This window comes from Notothenia coriiceps, unplaced genomic scaffold (genome assembly GCF_000735185.1).
Source record: "Notothenia coriiceps isolate Sejong01 unplaced genomic scaffold, NC01 NC01_scaffold00034473, whole genome shotgun sequence".
Classification (NCBI taxonomy): domain Eukaryota; kingdom Metazoa; phylum Chordata; class Actinopteri; order Perciformes; family Nototheniidae; genus Notothenia; species Notothenia coriiceps.
Window position 1 is genome coordinate 26,357 of NW_011367174.1, and position 20,983 is coordinate 47,339.

The 20,983-nt window shown below is 38.8% G+C and overlaps 1 protein-coding gene across 5 annotated transcripts in view; it reads right to left on the reverse strand.

The window, feature by feature from the left end:
* The window catches only part of mast4 (microtubule associated serine/threonine kinase family member 4), a 58,662-nt gene that overhangs the window by 6,397 nt on the left and 31,282 nt on the right, over positions 1-20,983 (reverse strand). For 3 of the 5 annotated variants that reach the window (XM_010790625.1, XM_010790626.1, XM_010790622.1), the window contains 24 exons: positions 18,755-18,843; positions 17,230-17,299; positions 16,911-16,931; positions 16,400-16,478; positions 14,590-14,747; positions 13,808-13,883; positions 13,501-13,710; positions 12,748-12,849; positions 12,254-12,386; positions 11,074-11,135; positions 10,877-10,968; positions 10,296-10,504; positions 10,051-10,189; positions 9,428-9,560; positions 9,173-9,338; positions 6,180-6,281; positions 5,413-5,535; positions 4,731-4,840; positions 4,030-4,151; positions 3,518-3,732; positions 2,864-3,064; positions 2,187-2,413; positions 1,334-1,456; positions 1,074-1,210 (listed from right to left, as the gene is read on the reverse strand). In XM_010790625.1, coding sequence (XP_010788927.1) covers positions 1,074-1,210; positions 1,334-1,456; positions 2,187-2,413; positions 2,864-3,064; positions 3,518-3,732; positions 4,030-4,151; positions 4,731-4,840; positions 5,413-5,535; positions 6,180-6,281; positions 9,173-9,338; positions 9,428-9,560; positions 10,051-10,189; positions 10,296-10,504; positions 10,877-10,968; positions 11,074-11,135; positions 12,254-12,386; positions 12,748-12,849; positions 13,501-13,710; positions 13,808-13,883; positions 14,590-14,747; positions 16,400-16,478; positions 16,911-16,931; positions 17,230-17,299; positions 18,755-18,843 — 3,099 coding nt within the window. The remainder of the gene's footprint in view (positions 1-1,073; positions 1,211-1,333; positions 1,457-2,186; positions 2,414-2,863; positions 3,065-3,517; positions 3,733-4,029; positions 4,152-4,730; positions 4,841-5,412; positions 5,536-6,179; positions 6,282-9,172; positions 9,339-9,427; positions 9,561-10,050; positions 10,190-10,295; positions 10,505-10,876; positions 10,969-11,073; positions 11,136-12,253; positions 12,387-12,747; positions 12,850-13,500; positions 13,711-13,807; positions 13,884-14,589; positions 14,748-16,399; positions 16,479-16,910; positions 16,932-17,229; positions 17,300-18,754; positions 18,844-20,983) is intronic. The other 2 variants (XM_010790623.1, XM_010790624.1) reach the window with 2 other exon arrangements.

Consider the following 20,983-nt stretch of genomic DNA (forward strand, 5'->3'; position numbering starts at 1 on the left):
TTTTGATTCAGTTCAGCAATTTTTTTTGAATAAAATATTTATTTTCAGATTTCACTTTTATACATATTTTGATATTTGAATCCTTATTTTTTTCAGTTGCAGATTTTTCGTTTTCAGATTCAAAACAATTATTTTTTCAGTTTCAAATCTTGTTTTTTCAGGTTTCACATTTCTTTTGACCTTCAGATCGTTTTCCACTTTCAGACCTTTTTTTTCGCTTTCAGATCTTTTTTTTTCGCTTTCAAACTTTTGGCCCTGATGTTGCGTGGGGGGGCGGGGCTTAGCAAAGAGTAGTTTGGCATCCTGAGTGACAGGCCTCCCTCTGTCATGTTGCCTTAAAGGATGTTAGGTAGCGCGAGAAATATAACTCAATACTTTCTATACACAATACTCCCGTGATTGGTGGTAAACTGATACCAGCGTCAAAGTTCCTTTAAGCAAGCTGTTGAGCATCGTAATTGGCAACAATCAAGGTATAAGAGCAATAAACTGTGCTAGAATGTGAAACTGAAAAAATGTAACTGAAAAAAATAAGGATTCAAATATCAAAATATGTATAAAAGTGAAATCTGAAAATAAATATTTTATTTTAAAAAANAAAAAATTGCTGAACTGAATCAAAATAATATTCAACCTGAAAAATTATTTCAAATACTTATTTTTATTTTGAATACATCATTGTATTTTTCAAAGTTCAGGATAAAAACTTGAACTTTCAAATAAATGGTATTTGTTTGAATGATCAAAACTTATGACCCTGAAATAGCTCCATACCATTGTCCATTGTTTTTGCTTTTCATAAATCGTTTTGCACTCAGTCTATTTGAATCCTGTTGAAATGCTAAATATCCCTATGACCCTGTAGGCATGCTCTGCATTCAAATACTCTCTTAGTGTTATCTCTCTGCCCCCTAGGGGCCAATAGGTATCAAAGTGTCTACACAGTTGATATCCGACCATTCACTCATAACGTATCATCATAACGTTATACATGAGATTCGAACCATGCGATAACAATTTGATAAAAACATATATTTGAAAATAAATATAAAGTGTCAGTAGAAGAGTTTTACCTTTCTGGTGTCTTCTCCTTCTTGGGCTTCTTGGAACATCTCACCATTTTGCTCCTGTAGCTGTTCCTCCGGGCTGGACCAGTTTTTATTGAAGTATTTTCAAAGGGGGTAGTGGAGATGGTCACTTTGCTACCACTCTGAAAGGGAAGGAATAATAATAATATAAAAACTAAATGATGTTAAGTCAACATGATGTTTAATGTTGAGGTTTTTTTAAACTGAATTTCTGATACTAAAGAAGAAAATACATTGTCATTTACCTTGAGCAGGAGCTCCACCACTTCAGTGTGGACGAGGCCGTGAACTGGTTCTCCGTTCACATGAGTGATGAGGTCTCCAGCTTTGAGTCCTGCTTTATGTGCAGATCCGCCATCTTCTACATTCTGATTAACAGACACATAAAAGAGATTTACTTTCATAACCTAGATTTCCTTACAGTCATTTTGTTGTTTGAGGTATATTTTCACATTCGCTTGGGACAAAAGAAAACAAAGTTTGTGTTCACACGTATTGCAACTAATCAAGAGCTTCAGTGATATTCACTGAAAGTGTATACATTGTGTGATTTTGGTGTTTGCTATCCTGCATCATAATTGCTACATGGACCCATGTGGGGGAAATCAAATTCTAGTGACTACTCTGCTGTGTACTGTGCTAACATGTGTGTTGTTGTCTCAACAAACAGAATGGTGCATTTTGTGTGTTTTGTGTACAAATACAGGAATAGCTACTGTGTGGTTTCTACCTTTTACTACTAATTTGTACAAGTGCTGTTTAAACAAATGTTCACTTTCACATTGATCAGGAAAAATTCCATTAGTCACATTTGACACATTCAAAATATTGTATCAACATCAACAGTATATATTACATATATAGATACTCACAGTTCCCAAGGAGTGAACAAAGACCCTTCATTTAATTCAGTCTTAGTTTGTCTGTTTGGTCTACACTACAATTTGATTGACAGCTTTCACACGTGTCCAAATGAACTACACTAATGCATCACAGTTTGTTTAAACAGCAGCAAACCGGTTAAGCGTGAAAGCACCCTCACAGTTCACTGACTTATAATTGATTAGGAGTTTCACTACAGGCTGATGTAGTCCTTACCCAGACCATGTGGTAGACAGTGTAGATGTCCCCGTCACACGAATACACCCGAATGGCCCTCAGCGTGAAGCCGAACTTCTTCCCTGAGCTGTGGATGACGACGGGCTGCCGCGGGTTGGCCGTAAGGTGGGAGGTTTCTCGGCTTGGAGAGGAGTCTCTGGAGGAAGGGTCTGAGGAGAGGGAGTACGGGGAGAGGGGGCTGGCCAGAGGAGAGACCCCGAAGGTATCTGAAAAAAAAAAGAAGATAATCACCACCTGAGCAGCAGTGTTTTTCATTCAATCAATCACACATTAGCGGGCCCTGGAGTCAGGTGAGTCTATAAAGCTCATGAGCCTGGTTCACGCTGCTCCTGCTGAGGGTGAAACTAATGGGATATTCCCGCTCCCAGCTGTGAAGGCCTCTTGCTTCTGCTTACTTTCCTTATTATAGACTTGTACTCGGCTTCTTGCCCGTAGTCCCTCTGTAAAATGAAACTCACGGTAGGTGTATTGCTGGGCCCATTTCACACAGATCTATAGAGTTTGCTTTAATCTTTTCCACATTATTTGTACAAAGTCCATGGCTTTTTTGTGATTCTTGGCACGTTGTTGCTCCGATATACTTTAACCTTTACAGTATATGATTACGGCACATTTTCAGTCAACACATGCACATCTGTTTGTGTGCTTCGCCTTACCCCCGGGGATCATGAGGGAAAGGGCACCGGTTGAGACAGACTTTGGGACTTTTGCCACAGCGCTGGTCTTCTCTGCAGCGCTCTCAGGTCGCAGAGAGTTGTTCTGAGGCCCATGGTCTGTGGAGGCATGGCTGGTACTGTCTGGGCTCTGCAACCCCTCACCTCTGGGGGTCAACTGGTCCAGATGTTCTGAGAAACTTCCTGTTTATTACAAAAGATGAGCATGGAGTAAGGGTAACATGTACTTCCCTTGATTAAAGATACGATTGCCATTCTAGAAACAACTGTTGGATATTTTAGGAAATAATCTTACAGCTTATTTGATTTGATTTATGACACAATTCTTACTAAACTCATGTCTGTTATTTGAGTGCATTTCCGCTCTATCTTGATTGTTTTGTCCATACAGAAACTTAAACAGGGCAAATTATGGATTCAAAGGAGGTTAAATGGCTGATTATTTAAGTGAAAAATACATAAATTGCAACAAACTGTAGCTTTAAGTGATAAATGAGGAAAATGTAAGACCATTTTTGATTCTGTAGTTTCAGTGTTTCAGAGATCTTACAACTTACACATTTTTATCAAATGAAAACCAGGCAGAAGAATAAGATACTTAAACACTATGAAATTCCACACAGTGTAATGTTGTACCAGAGAGCGTGGCTCCACTGTGAGTGCTGCCTGGAGTGGTAGCGTCCGGCTCGTCCTGCGGGAGCTCTCCGAAGGAGATGGAGCTCTTGCTGGGGTCACCGAGGCCGGAGGTCTCGTCTGCTTCACTCTCTGCTGAGATGGCAAACTTTGGCAACGCGTTGGGGCGAAGACCCGGATTCAGACTGTCGGTGTCTGTGGAGTGGGAGAGTGAGGGCCTGGTGGAAAATAAAGAAACATTTATAATGAGATGAACAGATTCTAACAGAAAGAGCTGAATGTATTGTATATGTTTTGGCTAGGTTTCCATGAGGATTATGTTAAGTAGCTAATCCAGCAAACTATTCATGTGACTGAATGAAATGGGAACCGTAAAATAATCAAATAGGTATTTTCTTCTTGTGTGTAATATGATTTTCTAATCCTAGCATTATGCCTTAACTGCTTATATCATCTCTGCTACATACTGTATTTGGTTTATGCATGTGTTTAATGAACTTGAGTTTCAAACATACATTTCAGCAAAATCTGGTGTCCAGCTGAGAGAGTCGACAGTCAGTGGGCTCTCACTCTTCTTCCCCTCCGTCTCTCCTTTCTCCTCCAGGAGCCCACGGGACAAATCCAGGCTGCTGTAAACCTGACAACCACACAGAAACAATAACTCACTTCAGTACATGCTAGGCTGTAAAGGCAACATTATGTTTAAAACACACATTGTCAGATACTGATTAAGCTACACAGATTGATTAACAAATGCAGTATTATTTACAGGAAATGTGATGCAGATAAGTGTTTTCGGTGTTAACGCAGACTTCATCATGAATTACAACCTCGGAGTTCTAGGTGCAGTCGAGGGAAAAACATTGAAACATTGCTCAACGCTTCCTCGGAGAAGCCCCGCTGCTTTCTGAGACACTGTAATGCTCTGTGTTGATGTGAGAGGGGAGCATACTGCAATGCAGCACAACAATGACTCCCAGCTCGTACGACTGTATTGTGTATCGTGTTCCACATTACCGAAAAAGAAAAAACAGATCTGATTTGCAGGCGGAAAATGTATGCAAATCCAACGTTTAATACTCTAGGGTAAAGGGGCAGCGGGTGTGTTTTCTAGACACTTCCTAACACTCCATCCACTCATTTACATTACTAACATCTCAGGAGGTAACGATGATGTTAGTTTGAAAAATGTGAGGGGAGCAGATTAAGGACAAACCTTGGAGAATCGGTGCGAACAAGAGGAGAACTGCCGCAGCTCCACATTGAAGTCTTCATCGTTTGTATCGTCCTCTTCTGTCTCGAGGTGATGGTACCTCTCAGAGCGAGCTGGGGATGATGGGAGGTTCAGGTTTCACTCAGTTATTAAGAGTTTTAATGAGTGCCTCAAGACGATTTAAGTATAACAACTTATAATCACTGTACCCCAGGCTATGTTTTAGCAGAGTCACTTCGTGGATTTGTTTATTTCATTTACAATATGTTGGTGTGTCATGTGAGTTGTACTATAAATGTTCCAGGCCAATTCTTCCAATATTTTTTCTTTAAAACAAGATGTTTTTTCTGGCTGTATCTGCACAGGTTTTTAATCACATGGCAAACAAACATGAGAAAATTAATAAAGATAATATTAAAGTATTTTATTACACACTATGTTTGCATCTATTCTATTTGCAATATCATGTTCTAGGTTTTGGAGGTACAAATCAGCAGTTAGAAAAATGTGTTCTAAATGTCTGGCACTTATGTTTAATTCTGATGCAAGCTGTAGAAGTGCTCCACATTGAAATGGGACTTTCAGAACCAGGTTCGCCCAAAGATACAGATAAACAACTTATAAATACTGTATGATGATAATAGAACATTTGACATATTATGTTCACATAAAAGAGAAAACTCACTGTCGAAGTAGCTGGTGTCATCCTCAGACTCCAGCTGAGGAATAAACTCTGCCTTCTGCCTCAGCAGGCTGTTCCAGTCCAGGTCACTGAAAAACTTATGCTGCTTTACTTCTGCAGCTCCACCTACAGATCAAACAAGCACAAATGATAACTACTTAAAATACAATTTCCAGGACAGACGTTAAAACTTCTTGTGATGAAAACACTGGGAATTCAAAATGAGGGTCTCAGAGAGATACAGGACGTAAAAAAAACAACAACGCTATGTTTTCCTTTTCCCTAGTGGTTGCAGGACTAACCGATAACATGACCGTAAATTATGCAGGACAATTTCCTGCCCGTGACCTTTTGTGGAGTAGCAGGAGATTTTGTAAATGGCAGCCTGGAGAGGGGGCTTCTAGACAAACAAGGCATCCAGCTGTCCCCCCCAGTTGAACATGCTACGTGCGTCCCTCTCTTTGAATGCCTTTGTCCCAGGTCATGGCATCTTTTAACACTCCACAGAGCTACACACTCTTAATGCCGGATCATGGAACTAGTTTCATGGACTGGCAGGGAAATAATTGCAATAGATCAAGGGGACGAGGTGAAGAGGCCACAGGATAAACTGCTCTGCTGTGGCCTCAATTTTTCCCCCAGTGACTAGGAATTATGAGCGGTGCAGAGGCGGCTCGTCACATGATCATTTATGGAGGCCTGCTGCGCCTCTCTGATCCTAACCGAGATACTGGCTGTGCCACATCTCTCCTTGCCCTTTGTGTCAGTACCTGCACCCATCCGGTCCAGAGGGTTCTGTCGGAGGAGCAAGGTGATGAGCTCCTGAGAATCAGGCGGGGGGGCATCGTCTCCCTCAGGCCAGTTGATCTCATCTGGAAAACACACAATGCACGCGATCAGTTTGAAAGTAAAATACTCTGACATACAAGAAGCTCATGAACCTCAATAGCTACTATTTAAAGATAGCAAGCAAAAAGCTTTGATAAGGAAATACATAGAAGTGTTTCTGAGATCACTGTAGGTAAAAAACAAACCAGAATGAGTTGCTTTATTGCTTTAAAAACATGAATTGCAAACTAAATAGTCAATCCCTGTTAGCTCAGAGTGCATAATTAGTTGTTTGCATTTATTCATCTGCAAGGAACAGGCCATACATAAGCAATCATGACACTGTAGCAGTCGACTTGCTCCATGTTTTATAGCTTGTATTAAATTATAAACCAGTTTATGAAAACATTAGGAGTATGAAAACAAACCTTAGGTATGTTGTAAGATTGTTTTTAAATTATTATATTGAATGTGATACTTTCATGCAATTGTGACCCACTGCTCTGAGGTGCTCTTTTAAAGAAATACTTAGCCAGCAAAGTCAGACAAATCAGAGTCAGTTCTGAGGTGTAAGCATAATGTTAAATGAGACAATTTACATATGCTTTTTTTCTAAAAGCCTCATGGATAAGCAATGAAAAGGGGAGCAAAGTCTGTCTGTGCCCTGCTGATTGTCTGCTCTGTGCACCATTTGGCCCCATTTTAATCAAATTTGGGAGGGGAGCTATGAATATGTATGTGCGGCCCGAGGCCACGGTGCCATGCATTCAGTGTGTTCTGGCGCCTTTAATTAACAGTCCCTCTCAGAGGCTTGGTACAATTTGATTGAGAGAATAGCAAATCAGTCATGGCATGCCATTCATTTCCATGCCGCAGATAGAGGCCCTTATCCAACAACTCAGAATAATACAATTCATCTGAGCCACACCGCTGACAAGATAAAAGCTCTTGTTTTCAAGATTAAGATTTTCTCTCTATTGCTGTCACCATGAGACTACAAGATGAGAACAAGTCATATTATCAGAATTATAAAAAATGCACTTGTGGTCTAAAGTCAAGATAAATCCACTTACTGCCATCTGTTTGGCTAACAAAACTCGAGGGACTAATTCTTTGTGGTCACTATGTAAATGTTTAATTCATATCTGATTGAGAATATCTCCTCATGTGCTGACAGTAATCTACAAGCCAGATGCCGTGAGGGAAGCATGAAGCACTAATAAATATAGTTTATTTTGATCATGAAGTACAAACTTTAATGAAGAATACTAAAAAGATGATGTTTTGTTTTTGCTTCTGTGAAATGTCATGCTTTGCATTGTAATTAAAATACGTCATGTAATGGTTAAGGGAAATAAAAAGCTTGAGTTTCTGTCTTATCGTGTCATTGTGTATTTTGGTTTATTTTTGTCATTGCTATTACTGTAATGCATAGGCGGCACGTGAGGCTCAGGTTTGGGAAGGCTAAATCACTTTTTTTACCTGACTCTGCCCACCTCCGGCGTCTATAGAAAAGAGATCAACTCAGTGAAAGCACCGCCTGCTGACCAATCAGAGCTCAGTGTGCGGAGTTTAAATCTATCAAGTCATATTACAGGATAAAGGAAATACAGTTTAAACTGCCGTATGCAGAGAAGACGCCGACGTGTTGCACTTATCATTCATATCATCAATCAGATCATCAATCATATAATATCATAATATATCATATATTTCCTATCTGAGTCAGCTTCTCCAGCCGTATCTGGCCGTGCATCACTCACAGTGTCACATACTGTATACAGAAGTATTATTTTAAGCAACACATTAAGTTGACGAAACACTCAACTCAAATGTAATTAAAGTCAGATCTACTCGTGTCTAGACGGGGCAGTGATATCATAAAACTGTTGTACGCTTTCAAACACTCTGTAGTTTATTTATTTTTTAACCAGTTGTTCTATATTCACCTTGCAGGTGCAACTATGTGGCTTGTATCCTCGATTACCGTCGTCTCCACTAGGACTCTGTCCGATACCCTTCGGCCACTGACCACGCTACCGTAGTTAGGAGATGCTCAAGGACCACGCCGACGCACGGAAAGAAACCTCTGTGTTGGTCTCCGCGACAAGCTCTGTCCAGTAGTCACCAGTGCAAAATGGCGGGGATTTTACAATTTGATAATCATCTCAAAGACACACTGTAGACACTTACATAATTTGGAGTGATTATCTACACTAACGCATCAGGGTGCGACTGCGAACGGAACCTGCGTTTGTTGGCAAGGAATTACCAACTAAATTCCGCCAGTTAGAGTTCGAAGAAAAAAGAAAATATTGTCGTCTCTTTTATGTCTAATGTTTACGTCCACGATATATTTGTTTTCTTTATGTTTTTTCTACTGTTTGTGTTATTACTATTATTGTATTTTTATGGTAATGTCGTCCCCGCCGCCCATGACATCTGATCCCTTCCGATTCGGAAGGGTTTATAAGACACAGTGACGTAGGACCATTTTATTATATGATTATATATACAACACAGAAACTGAAATCGCGACTATACGTCGGTGGTACACGGACCACGATGCTTCGGTCAAGTGTGCCTGGGACGCTATAACAAACTCAATAGAAATTGTTTGGGATTGTTACTCTTAGAGCGATTCGCCAGGATGTGCTGCGACCGAATAGTTTGAGCCATTTGAGTTCGGTCCCCAAAGAGAGGAAGGTCTGACTCTCGCGCAAGTGCACTTTCCGCCCCAATCGGATGTAAACCTGGTTAGTGTTTGTCCCTGTTCATATGACTGTCGCGTCGCAGTATGAAGGAAATACTTTTCATTGATTATAATCTGTCTATCCTGAAATTGTGTAGGTACTGNGTGAGGTTTAATACACTTCACAGATGTCACACAGAAACTCTACTAATAGTTTAACATTTTAGGGGGGGTAATACTGACCACTGATGACCTGTCCGAACAGCGCCTCTGGTGTGTCTCCAAAGAAAGGCACGCAGCCCACCAGGAACTCGTAGAGGATGATGCCCATCGCCCACCAGTCCACCGGCTTCCCATAGCCCTGTCTCAGGATCACCTCTGGTGCAATATACTCAGGCGTTCCACAGACCTATACAGAATTAAATATGAATAAATATCCATAACAAGATGTGGTTTGAAGAATAGGTTTTGTCAAAACTTTCATTAAATAAGATATACCTGCTTATCAGAGAACTCCCTGGCGTCTTTCTCTATATGTCCCTCATACAGGTTAGTGGTCATGCTCATCAGCCCGACTTTGGACAACCCAAAATCTGTCAGTTTAATGTGTCCCATTGATGTGACCAGCAAACTGCGAGGAAACCAGAGAGAATGTCACAATTACAAGGATTGTGATGATAAAATACAACCTTTAGGCAGTTGAGCTTCCACACAGTGATAATTACAGTATGTAGAAGTGCACAGGTTACTTATATTCCTAGGTACTGTAATCAGAATATATAAGCAGCATTAGAAGTTTTTGAAAAAATATTAATAGTAATTACATTGTTTACTTTAGTAACGGTAGAAGTGATACCACAATGTCAAATTCCTGCTTTCATCAATTCATTTAAAGAATGTAAACAAATATATGAAAAAGTACTTTAATTTCCAAAACTTAAAGAACTAATAAGGCAACATTATGTATTTGACAATGATATATTTTTATGTATGTAAATTAGTGACACATTAACATCCACCAACTTCTGATGGAAATATCTGTCAGTAAAATGCTGAAGTGAAATGCAGATATGAATAATCTATCTCTATAGGGTTCATATCTAAAATGTGCAAGGCCTCACTTGTCTGGTTTGAGGTCTCTGTGGACGATGCCATAGTTGTGGAGATACTCCAGTGCCAGCACCGTCTCTGCAAAATACATCCTGGCCATATCCACAGGCAGAGGACCCATGTTCTTCAGAAGAGTGGCACAGTCTCCACCTTTAGAGATAAATGCAGTGATTTGACAAGAGAACACAAAGGAGATGTTGTTCAAAGTGCTTTCAGCTGCAGCACTTAAACTGCACTAAACAACCTTTCTGCTGACCTTCAACGTACTCCATGACCATGCACAGGTGCCGCCGGGTCTCAAAGGAGCAGTACATGGACACCACAAAAGGGTTCTCTGCAAAGGTAAGTATGTCTCGCTCCACAAAGGCCTGTTGTATCTGATTCCTCAAAATCAGGTTCTGCTTGTTGATCTTCTTCATGGCAAACCGCTGCTTTGTTTCCTTGTGACGAACCAGATAAACAGCTCTGTGGGACAGTTAGGAATGGTTTAAAGGTCAGCTAGGAGACATTTTGTAAGTTGATCATCAAGTCTGAACTTAAAAAATGTTTAAGCAGTAGGTTGGTCTGTTATAGTCTATACAAACGTATTATGTATATTTATATTCTGTATTCAATATAGATACATTATGCATACAGTATATATATTTGTGTTGTTTATAATATATATATATTTACGGTTTATGTTTATTTTAATGTTGTGTGCAATGCCTTGTTTACATGCTGCTGTGACAAAACAATGTCCTAGACTGGGGAAGTAAATCTAACATAATAAAAAGAAAATGAAATTGTTGGTGATGCATCTATAACCAGATCAGATTTGGAATAAGACGTCCTTACCCATAGGCACCATTGCTGATGAGTTTTTTCATCTCAAAGTCTAGTTCACAGGGTTTACGGCGACACCGCAGGGCTGTGCTGAGGCTCTGAGACTGAGGGCGAGAAGAGAGACAAATACTAGAACACCTCAAAGAGAACAAATCTGTATTTGTGGACGCAGTAAAGACGGAGGAGATCAATAGGAAAAAAGTGCTTACAGAATCGTCTGTTTCTGGTGTTTCTGCAATCCCGCTGTCACAGCTGGTCAGCTGAGCTATTTCTACAAAACAAAGAAAGAAAGAAGGAGCAGTTTAAAATGTATAAAGTGTTGCTAGTGGATTATAAATCTAAAACTGCATGTGAGGCCTACAAGATGAACAGGTTCTGCGGTGCAGTTTTTAAAACAAAGTTACATGCTGAGAAATCAGGACTTTTAAACAAAACAACATAACAGCAGCCTTTATCGACCTATTAGGTGTGAGGTGCTGACTCCAAGATAATCTGAATTGAGAATAAATGGGGCGGAAATTAGATTTGGCAACACCAACACATGTCTAACACACACTTTGAAAATCACTACTCCAGAACAACTGCTCATTATAAACCACCTTGCATCTTTTATTTTTTTTCTCTGTGTTATTTTGCAATCATGCCACAGTCCATGTGTGCACTCTCACAGGGGGGTGTTTGTCCTGCCCCGAGAGAGCCTGTAAACACATTTCCGCTGCTATTTAACATCTGTCCTCCCTTGTAGGTCTGCTTGAGGCACATAAGGCATGGGGCAAACGCAACACAAGAGACACTCGTGGGAAATGAGACGAGAGATGGGCTGATGAGGCAGCCTGTGTGGATCTGTGTTAGGTCTGTGGGGAAGCCATTCCTTTCTAATTAGTCATAATGAATGTGGTTTGTTGCTGAATCTGGAGGGACAGAGAGTCATTAGAAAGACGGTCTGTTCAGGACATTAGTCAAGAGTATCTTTGTCTTTCGGTTCTTTCATTCCTTCACAGCTTCACCAGTTACTGTGTATTCACATTTACCGCAACGACTGTGAAACTTTGATGGCATTATAGAAGTAAACCCTAAAAAAGTATCTCGATACCATAAATTCCTGCAAGCTGCCAACGTAATAGTGGAAATGTTTATTAGAATATTTTACTTTACATTTCATGCCGTTTGATCATTTGATTGTCTCGTGAACCAAGGAAAGATATTTGTAGTAAGGCTGTCCCAAATAGCTTGAAGCTCTAACCATAACATTATAGTTCATAATAATCATTTGAATGTTGTGGTTTTTTTTTTAAGCACATCTATTCATTCTGTTTAAACCTTGTATTTCCTGGTGTTATAGTTTGTATTTGAATATCGCTGATGTTGATGATGATAAACTTCCTTTACCTTCCAGAGGATCTCTTGTGAGTCCCAGCTGGCTGATGATGTAACGTGGGATGTCTGTTTTGATGCCCTGGCCCTCTTTAGCGTGTCCTTCAGCAGCCTCCAAAAGGTGGTAAAATTCCTCCGGGTCAAATTCCTGCAGACAGCAGCATGATTTATTATATGAATAATGTTTCAGAAGTGTGTTTGAATTACTTACACTTGTAGGACTTTTCTGTATCAGACTCACAGATGTATTTTATAAGTTGCAGTGTGCAGTAAAAAGTGGCATGTGTCAACTCTGCTAAAGATAGATAAATACACTGCTTTGATACTGTCAGACTTACCTACTACTTGAGTCACACATATACAAAGAAAGAAATACTACAGCAACATGTTTTCTCTTTTGTCTGAACCAGCAACACAAAAATAAGAAATATATTTAAAAATCAAGTGGAAATGTTTTATATAAATCCAGGGGTAAACAAACAGATCAGAGGCTGTGATATTTAACCTACCAGACATTCCAGCAGTCGAGCAGGTCGGGCTATGATGATGAGGATCTTCTTCACCAGCTCTTTGATGAAGTTTACCTCGTCACTCTCCGATCTCTCTGTTGACTGCACAGAAAGATACAGGATTTCCACATGTTATTGTAAGCTAGAAAAAAGTCAGAAGAAAAAGCAACAAGGTTTATATTTATGACAATTTGTGTCAGTAACGCATAACCATCATGTTTCTAAACAGAGGTTGTACTTTCTGGAAACCCTAACGACTCATTTAAACATCTAGATGAGAAACAGAATTCTTTCTGTTGCACGATAGAAAGAAAGATTTTCATCAGTTAAGTAATATTTTTCTTAACCTAAACAAAGATGGTACCTAGACATGATGTATATGCCCCTGCCCAAATTCACTGTTCAAAGATGTCAAATGCTCAGTTTTTTTTAATATATATTTTTTCATCTTGAATCTTTATTTTTCTTTCATAAAAAAAAAAGGACACAGACATTTTGGCTACTTGCATCATAAGAAACAAGTTCAAAAACATTTTATGGTCAAACTACTAAATAATTTTCCATCTCGAAGTGAAAAATAATCGGATAATAATTGTTCTAATTCACTAATACTTTAGCTCTGTAATTCAAATGCAATATAATACATTGAAAACCCAAAACGGGGCTCTATCTTTGTGCTGTCTTACACAGCACATTTGAATACTGTTTTATATCTTCATTGAAATAGTAGATCATTCCTGGAGACGCGCTCACCTCCTGAACCAGCCTCTCCAGCTTGTCAGTGAGCTCGCAGAAGTAGCTGGAGGTGATGAGTCCTTGCCGGCTCTTCTCCAGACAGTCACGGGCCAGCTCAATAATCTGGTGGTGGGCAAAGCCGAGCACACCATCTGCCAAAGGGAGGACGCTCTCCGGAGAGTTGCTTCGGATGATGTCTTGAATCCTTTCCTCCATCTGAGCGGTGGCCTGCAGGAAGAAGGGGAGGTGTCAGTTTTTCAATGCTTAATATAATTAATGGCCGGACACGGCTGTCGGCGGTAGTGGACATATTGGGAGCTCTCACTCTGGGAAATCGCTCCTTGTAGACGTGGTTCATCATGATAATCTCATGGTCGTAGCATGAAGGAGATCTTCCAGGGCTGAAAAACAAATTGGACACAAATCAGTTCATTTTAATTGTTGACAAAGTATTTATACAATAGAAAAAAATACACATATGCTAAGATTATATATTTATTTTCTTAAAGAAATATGGGCACCGCTAATGGAGATCATTTGGGAACATAAGATTTATCACTCAAGAATCATATACTTAGGAAGGGACTGTACTGCATGATACCAATCTATTGTACTATATCATTGATAGTACTCCAATACAAAAATATATAATACACTAATATGAAGTCTGTGGTTTAGTTTTTAATAATATTTATGTATTTTTATGATATGATATCATATTGGAAATAACATGTGGGACTTATTTATATTAACCGATATGTAGTTTAATATTGATATGCTTGTTTTATTTACGTTTTTTTTCAGTGCTAATACAACTTTATTTTGTGATGGTTTGTTTTGTCATTTGATTTTTGATATATATAAAATCAAATCATATATGAAAACATACATATAAAACAAGCATAACAATATTAATATATATATATATATAAATATGTAGAGGAAACTGTTGAACTGGATTAAAAAATGTTGATCTTAAAGTGGATTCGAGTCACAAACCAAATAAAGATGAAACTTTATTTAAAAAAATCAGTACTTGAGTGGCACCAATGGTACGCACTTGCACGTTACTGTAGGATGACGTGTATTTGCAGAGAGGACAAATACCTGAGACTGCGTGATCGCGGTCGCATCTGAGCCGAGGCTCTGCGGCACTCATCCCCAGAGATGCTCTCTGTGCAGAAATGCTTAGAGAGGAAGTGCAGTTCATCAGGCGTAGGCTGGAAGGGCAGCTGGTGCAGCTTCTCCTGTGATGAACAGGATGACTGGAAATGAAACACATTTAAATTCAAAATGAAAAGGAAAAAAAAGAAGACGGCATTTTTTTTTGTGGATGAAAAAAATACCATAAAAGAAAAATCATGCATTTTGGCAATGTTCTGTACATTTTAGGGAATAATGCTTTTTTTGGAGAGTCAAATAGCATAATGACGTGTTCAAAAGTGACATTTACAGTAGATGTAATGCATTTTTCAACCTTGTTTCCCAGTGTTTCCAGACTTGCTAATGCTAAATTAAGTTAACCATCTCCTGGCCGTAGACCATGCTGGAGACAAGGCCAGTGCAATATTTTCCTGTAACTCTTAGCAAGAAAGCAAATAAGCATATTTCCCAAATGATTAACCATTCCACTAAAGCACACAAAATGTACATGGGACATTGATACAGCTCTTACACACACAAATGATTTAACAATTAATACATTCACTAACTGTTGTAGTGAATAACTGAAGAAAGAGCTTGACCGTTAGCACATGCTAAAGACGTTTACTGTTTCTAGTATGAATTGACTCATGACTTCAGCAGAGAAACAAAGACATGCTTCCTTCGATAGATGGTGTGAATAGCAGGAAATGTACCAGCTGACCAAATGTCACACAAAACTAAAACACAATCCTCATGATACTTTGTAATCCTGTTAGTCTGTGTTTACTTGGACTGTATTGTATGCACATGTCTACTTCCTATAAACACAGATATATTTGAACACAATTACGTTTGAGAGATGTAGACGGAGCAACTAGTCACAATAAGAGAGATAAATGTGTGGGTGTGTGCTTGTTGCGTTCTTGTCAAAGTCATGTTTACTCCAGAACAAATCTGTGCCTCTCATAGAGAGTGTTTGTTCACAAAGAATTGTGAGCCAGGCTCATAAAAGGGTAAATAGAGCCATCGTGACAAATACTGTACTCCACATTAAAGTAACTTGACTTTGTTCTGCATGCTGACAGATGTTTACTTGACCAACTTCCTATCATGTTTTTGCACTATGAATTGTTTCTTATTTAATTTGCTATTTTTGGGTCACTTAATAGAACGACCTGTCAATCAAACTGTATTATCAATACTATGTGACTCGAATCAAAAAATGTAAGAGAAAGAATAAATGACAAATGGCCAGGTGAACAGAGATGCAGAATTGTCAGAATCTTTTATCAACATCTGTTTTTTATCTTGTGCATACAGTATTTTGGAATGCATGCTTACACAGTTTATATATGCACTCTTTCCTACTTTGTTCTGCAACTGCTGCAAAGAATTTACCTCAGGATGAATCATTTGGGGTACAACACTAGCAGGTTAACTTTTCTCTTACTGGCTGGGTTATAAAAAAAATAAAAAAATGTATTTGACTCTAATTATGTAGAAACGTTACATGTATATATATATATATATATATCTATTAATTGTACTTGCTACAGTCATACCTTGTTTATGACTAAGAGGAGGACAAATATAGCTTGTAGTTTATTGAATAGCAAATAATCACAATATTGTTTCCTTAAAATATTCCTTGCTGCTTTTAATTACTCAGTTATGTTGATTTCTTTCATTTGTTTTCTTCAGATTATTTAAATTGACCTGTGATATGTTTTGATGCCACACGAGTCACACTGGGTGAGTGAATGATGCTTACAGAGATGGTGGAGCTGGGCGTGTTGGTTCCATATCCAGACGAGGGAAGGGAGGCCAGCGACCAGCGGCGACCATCAGTCCTGTTACACAACAGCAGAGACACAGAACATCAAGTCTCAGAGTCTCACGCTGAATCCATAATGAACAATACATGATGAAGCTAGTCAGTGAGAAAAACGTGTGTCTTCTTTTAAAAACAACTTATCCTTTCAAATGAAATATGAATTATTTACATGTTTGTATTACAAACTTGTAAATCAACTGCTACAATCTTAATGAATATGTGGTTATAGATGAAGGTAACCTTTGTTTGCTTTAGTTTTTTCAGATGATTTGGTTTACACAACAGAGGAAAGCAAACACTGAATGAAGATCTGAAACCTGATGCAAGAAGGATGGAACAGAAAACGTATGGCAAACAAATGAAGGGGGTAGGATTATAAAGTCAACTTTGTACAAATGAGATGTAATGAAAATTCAAGCTCAAATGAAAACCTAAAATAAAATGTTACCTGTCTGCTCTGTGGCAATGACTGTGGATTTTAATTAAAAAAAACAATTACATGACATCGTGTTGAGTTCAAATTAAAAATAGATAAATAACATAGCTATTGATGCTGTTTTTAAAGCAGAAATAGACTCAAGAGGCTATACATTTACACTTGGGCGGGCAGGGAATACATATATATATTTCAGTTTTTACTGTTGAATAGCTACGACTCGAAGCACACTGTTTTTATTTTTGATGAACTGCATCCAACAGGTGCCCCTCTGGTCTCTACTGGCTGAAGTCCAGCTGCAAATCAAGTGAATATCAATGGCTATTATTACCTTCGTGCAAAGGAGAAATGAGCCGAGGCACTAGGAGAGAAATTTCTAGGACTGTCTTGTGGGCTTGTTCCTATAAGAAAAAACAAAAGATGAAACAAACATTTAAAAGGTAAATTACAGAAAAGGCGAATTGCTGTCATTTTAGGGCGAGGCGTGTGGTGCAGTGGGTTGTGCGTTGGTGTTCGGATCAGGGGGTCACAACAGGTTCAAACCCCACTGCAGTCAGCATGTCGTTGTGTCCCTGAGACACTTCCCCCCCAAATTGCTCCTGTGGGGATTGCCCACAGTATTGAGTACAAGGATATAGCGTCTGAATTCAATGAACAAGGGGCATATTTGGGTTATTCCTTAAATAAAAGAAGCATGTTTTGTAACAGACATAATATGCTATCTATAATGATTTGTAGTGTAACATTGTTAATAGAAGCGTTAGGGAATCAAACACATCATGTTTAAAATAAAAATATGTACTAGTAGGGACTTTTTCAAAAGCACCAATTAGCAGTTGTGTTTGGACCGCTGTAATCTAAGAACAAACCTTATGGTCTTGCATTAATCAGACATTATCCATACTGGCGGACAATGATAGCCCCACTGAATCTTGATAGTGATTAACATTACCTTTTTTATTCTACTGTAATCTTAATCGCAGCCAATTACAGATGATAACCTCTTTCTTTCGTATTAGCCTGCAACTGAAGAGACCTATTATTTACTGACTGTGAGAACGTTGTTCGTGAGGAATAACAGGAAATATGGTTCAAGGTAATGTCGACTATACAATTATTCATGATCATTACCTAAGAATTGATCTGTGAGAGATCACAAGAATAACATCCAGTCTATTTAGAAACGTTCTTATGGTGCGTCATCTGTGTATTCTACAGTGGACTCACTTTTGATTCCTGCTGTAAATGGAACTAAAAAGGATGTTTTTCTTACCTTTCGCACCAATATTACGACTGAGCCACAGAGTTAGGTCATCCCAGTGCTGAACACATTCATTAGCAAGAAGAACATTGTGGCTTTCTGAGTCCATCTTTAAGACTTCGTTATGTAGAAGTACAGACCAAACTCTGTGAGTTGAGGCTCTATCTTTGCTGACCAATGCCCGGAAATAAAACGCCCTGTGGTAAATGTGCCCTCCCTCCACTCCCGTGCATTTCCTCTGTGCAGGCCACCACTTCCTCAGCCAGCACAATCACTGCCCTTCAACCTGCTACTGTACTGTTTAAAGCTGCCCCAAACACCACAGCAATGACCTGAGACAGATTCATTTACACTGAAAGAGGTTAGCTTATATAACAACTTTTCACTTTCACAAGCCTATTTTAGAATCAGTCAACAGTAAAGAGTGTGGACATTACCTGTGATTTTCCATCTGATCATATCATTATTGTATGACTGTGCCTAATAGTGCTGCCACTGGTTTAAAAATGGAATCGCAGCAGGAATATACTTCTACTTGCATTTTCTGGTATTTTGCATTACACACTTGTGATTTTGGCACGTACTGTACACTTACCCGTTAGAGACGAGAGAGGCGAGTGAGGTCGGGGTAAACCTGTAGACTGACCGCTTCCTATCAGGCTTTTTCTGTTGCTCGTTCTGCAGCTGTGAAACCACATAGTCAAATATTAGGCAGGACACTGGACACAAAAATGACCTTTTACATATTCTCTTATTAAGAGCAGGCCAAATCTCAACTCATATGTTTAATAACGTTGTGTTTGAATATGTTACAATATACTGCATGCTCCTTGGTATTTGTTCCTCTTTTCTTTGGTGCTATTTTTTGGGATTTTGTATTGTGTATAAGTCAACCTCTGTCATGGCATTGTTCTCGTCAGGTGTTCGAAAAACAAAAACAAAAAAATTATTTTGTATCCTGTCAAACATTTTAAAAGTTTTTTTATTTTATTTCAAAATGCAAGATGTAAAAAGAGTCCGATAGATTTACAATTCAATGGTTGAGTAAAATTTCAACAAACAAATATTAGTAGTGTTTACATTTGATACATTGATATTCTGTTGGTTGTTGCAGCCGTTTGTGCTTCCATAAATATCAAAAGTAGACAAAACATCCTCCTTCAGTCACCAAAAAAGGTTTCTTTGTTCAGCATTTATCATGCTTTTAGTTGTGTTGATCATTTGAATACATGACTGTGACTCACAAGGGAACATCGGATCAACAACACGTGGCTCATAAATGTAGCCCAGTTTTTAACCTTGAGAGGAAAAATGAACTATTTCTAAGTAAGAAACAGCTTCCAGTGTTCAATGCACCGATAAGTCTTGGGTTTATATTTTCAAATTAGAGGCTGTCAGTGGAAACGCTGCATCGTGCCTGGAGAACATGAATTCACTTCAAGGTCAGAGACTCAATGACATCCTGTTACATAACCTCCTCAGAGAACTGAACCATTTCTAACTGCATTCTTAAGGTGTTATTCAATAATGCTGCTTCCATCCTTTGCATAATACAAACACCACATGAAACACATGTATTCTCCTTACTTATTTGATGTGTGTGTGTGTGTGTGTGTGTGTGTGTGTGTGTGTGTGTGTGTGTGTGTGTGTGTGTGTTGGCGCGTGTGTGTGTGTCTTGATTTTACTGCAGCGTTTAATGACCATACTAACGTGCTAAGTGTTAACCCTTTCGTTCTTGCTTGGATGATTTTTCAAGGGACGTTTTAGTTTAACTACAGTATACTTCAAGTGTTGCACCTGTGTTACCCTTTAGATGCTATGTAATCTTACAGCAGAGGTGGGAAGTAACTAAGTGGATGTACTCAAGCACAATTTTGAGATACTTTGGAGCGGTTTTGGCGCAGTGGTTAGAGCGTTGGTCATCAGATCAAGGGGCGTTGGTGAACTCCAGTTCGAATCCCGCCTCGGCCGCAACTGCGTCAGGCCGTTGTGTCCTTGGGCAAGACACTTTACCCGCATTTGCTCCTGTGGGTAATGTCCACAGTTATGACTCTTACATGTCTAATATGTGTAATGTGTATTTGTAAAGCGCTTTGAGCACCCGTAAAAGCGCTCTAATAAAAAATTTAATCCATTATTATTATTATTATTATTATACTGACATAGTACTTTACTTGAGTATTTCCATTTATGCTACTTTGTACTTTGAGGGGAATCGTTTACTTTTACTCAACTAAATGTATTTTGTACCTTAATTTACCGATCTGGATTAAAGTGAAATATAATCAATAATTAAAGTCATCAAAACTAGCAGCACCTTTACCAGCTTTGATAAACACATGAATGCATCAATAATCATAATAAAAACACATAATATATATTATTCTGAAATGGGCCAATCTGCATAATGAGTGCTTTTGGTACTTTAAGTATATTTTGATGCAAATACTTTAGATTGCAGGACTTTTATTTCTAACAGAGGATTCATGTTGAAATCTGAGTTCTTCTCCTACCCCTGCTCACTAGCTAGATTTTAAGCATAGAAGACAACGCTCTTCACTAATTCTCCCTCACACTTTGCCCTTGAAAATCTGATACAAAAGAGGCCTATGGACCAATGTTGTGCCCATGTTGGTGTTGATGACCTACGGGCAATTTCCCACAAATTTGATGCATCGTTTTGACTATGACACCAGACATGTCAGCTGACAGAGAGAGAATACTTGCCCCTGCTTAATGGTTGAGCAATTAGCCTAATGGTAAAGTCTAATGTGATGATGAATAGACGACAAACAATTGAGAAGTATTAACCAATTAGTGGTCC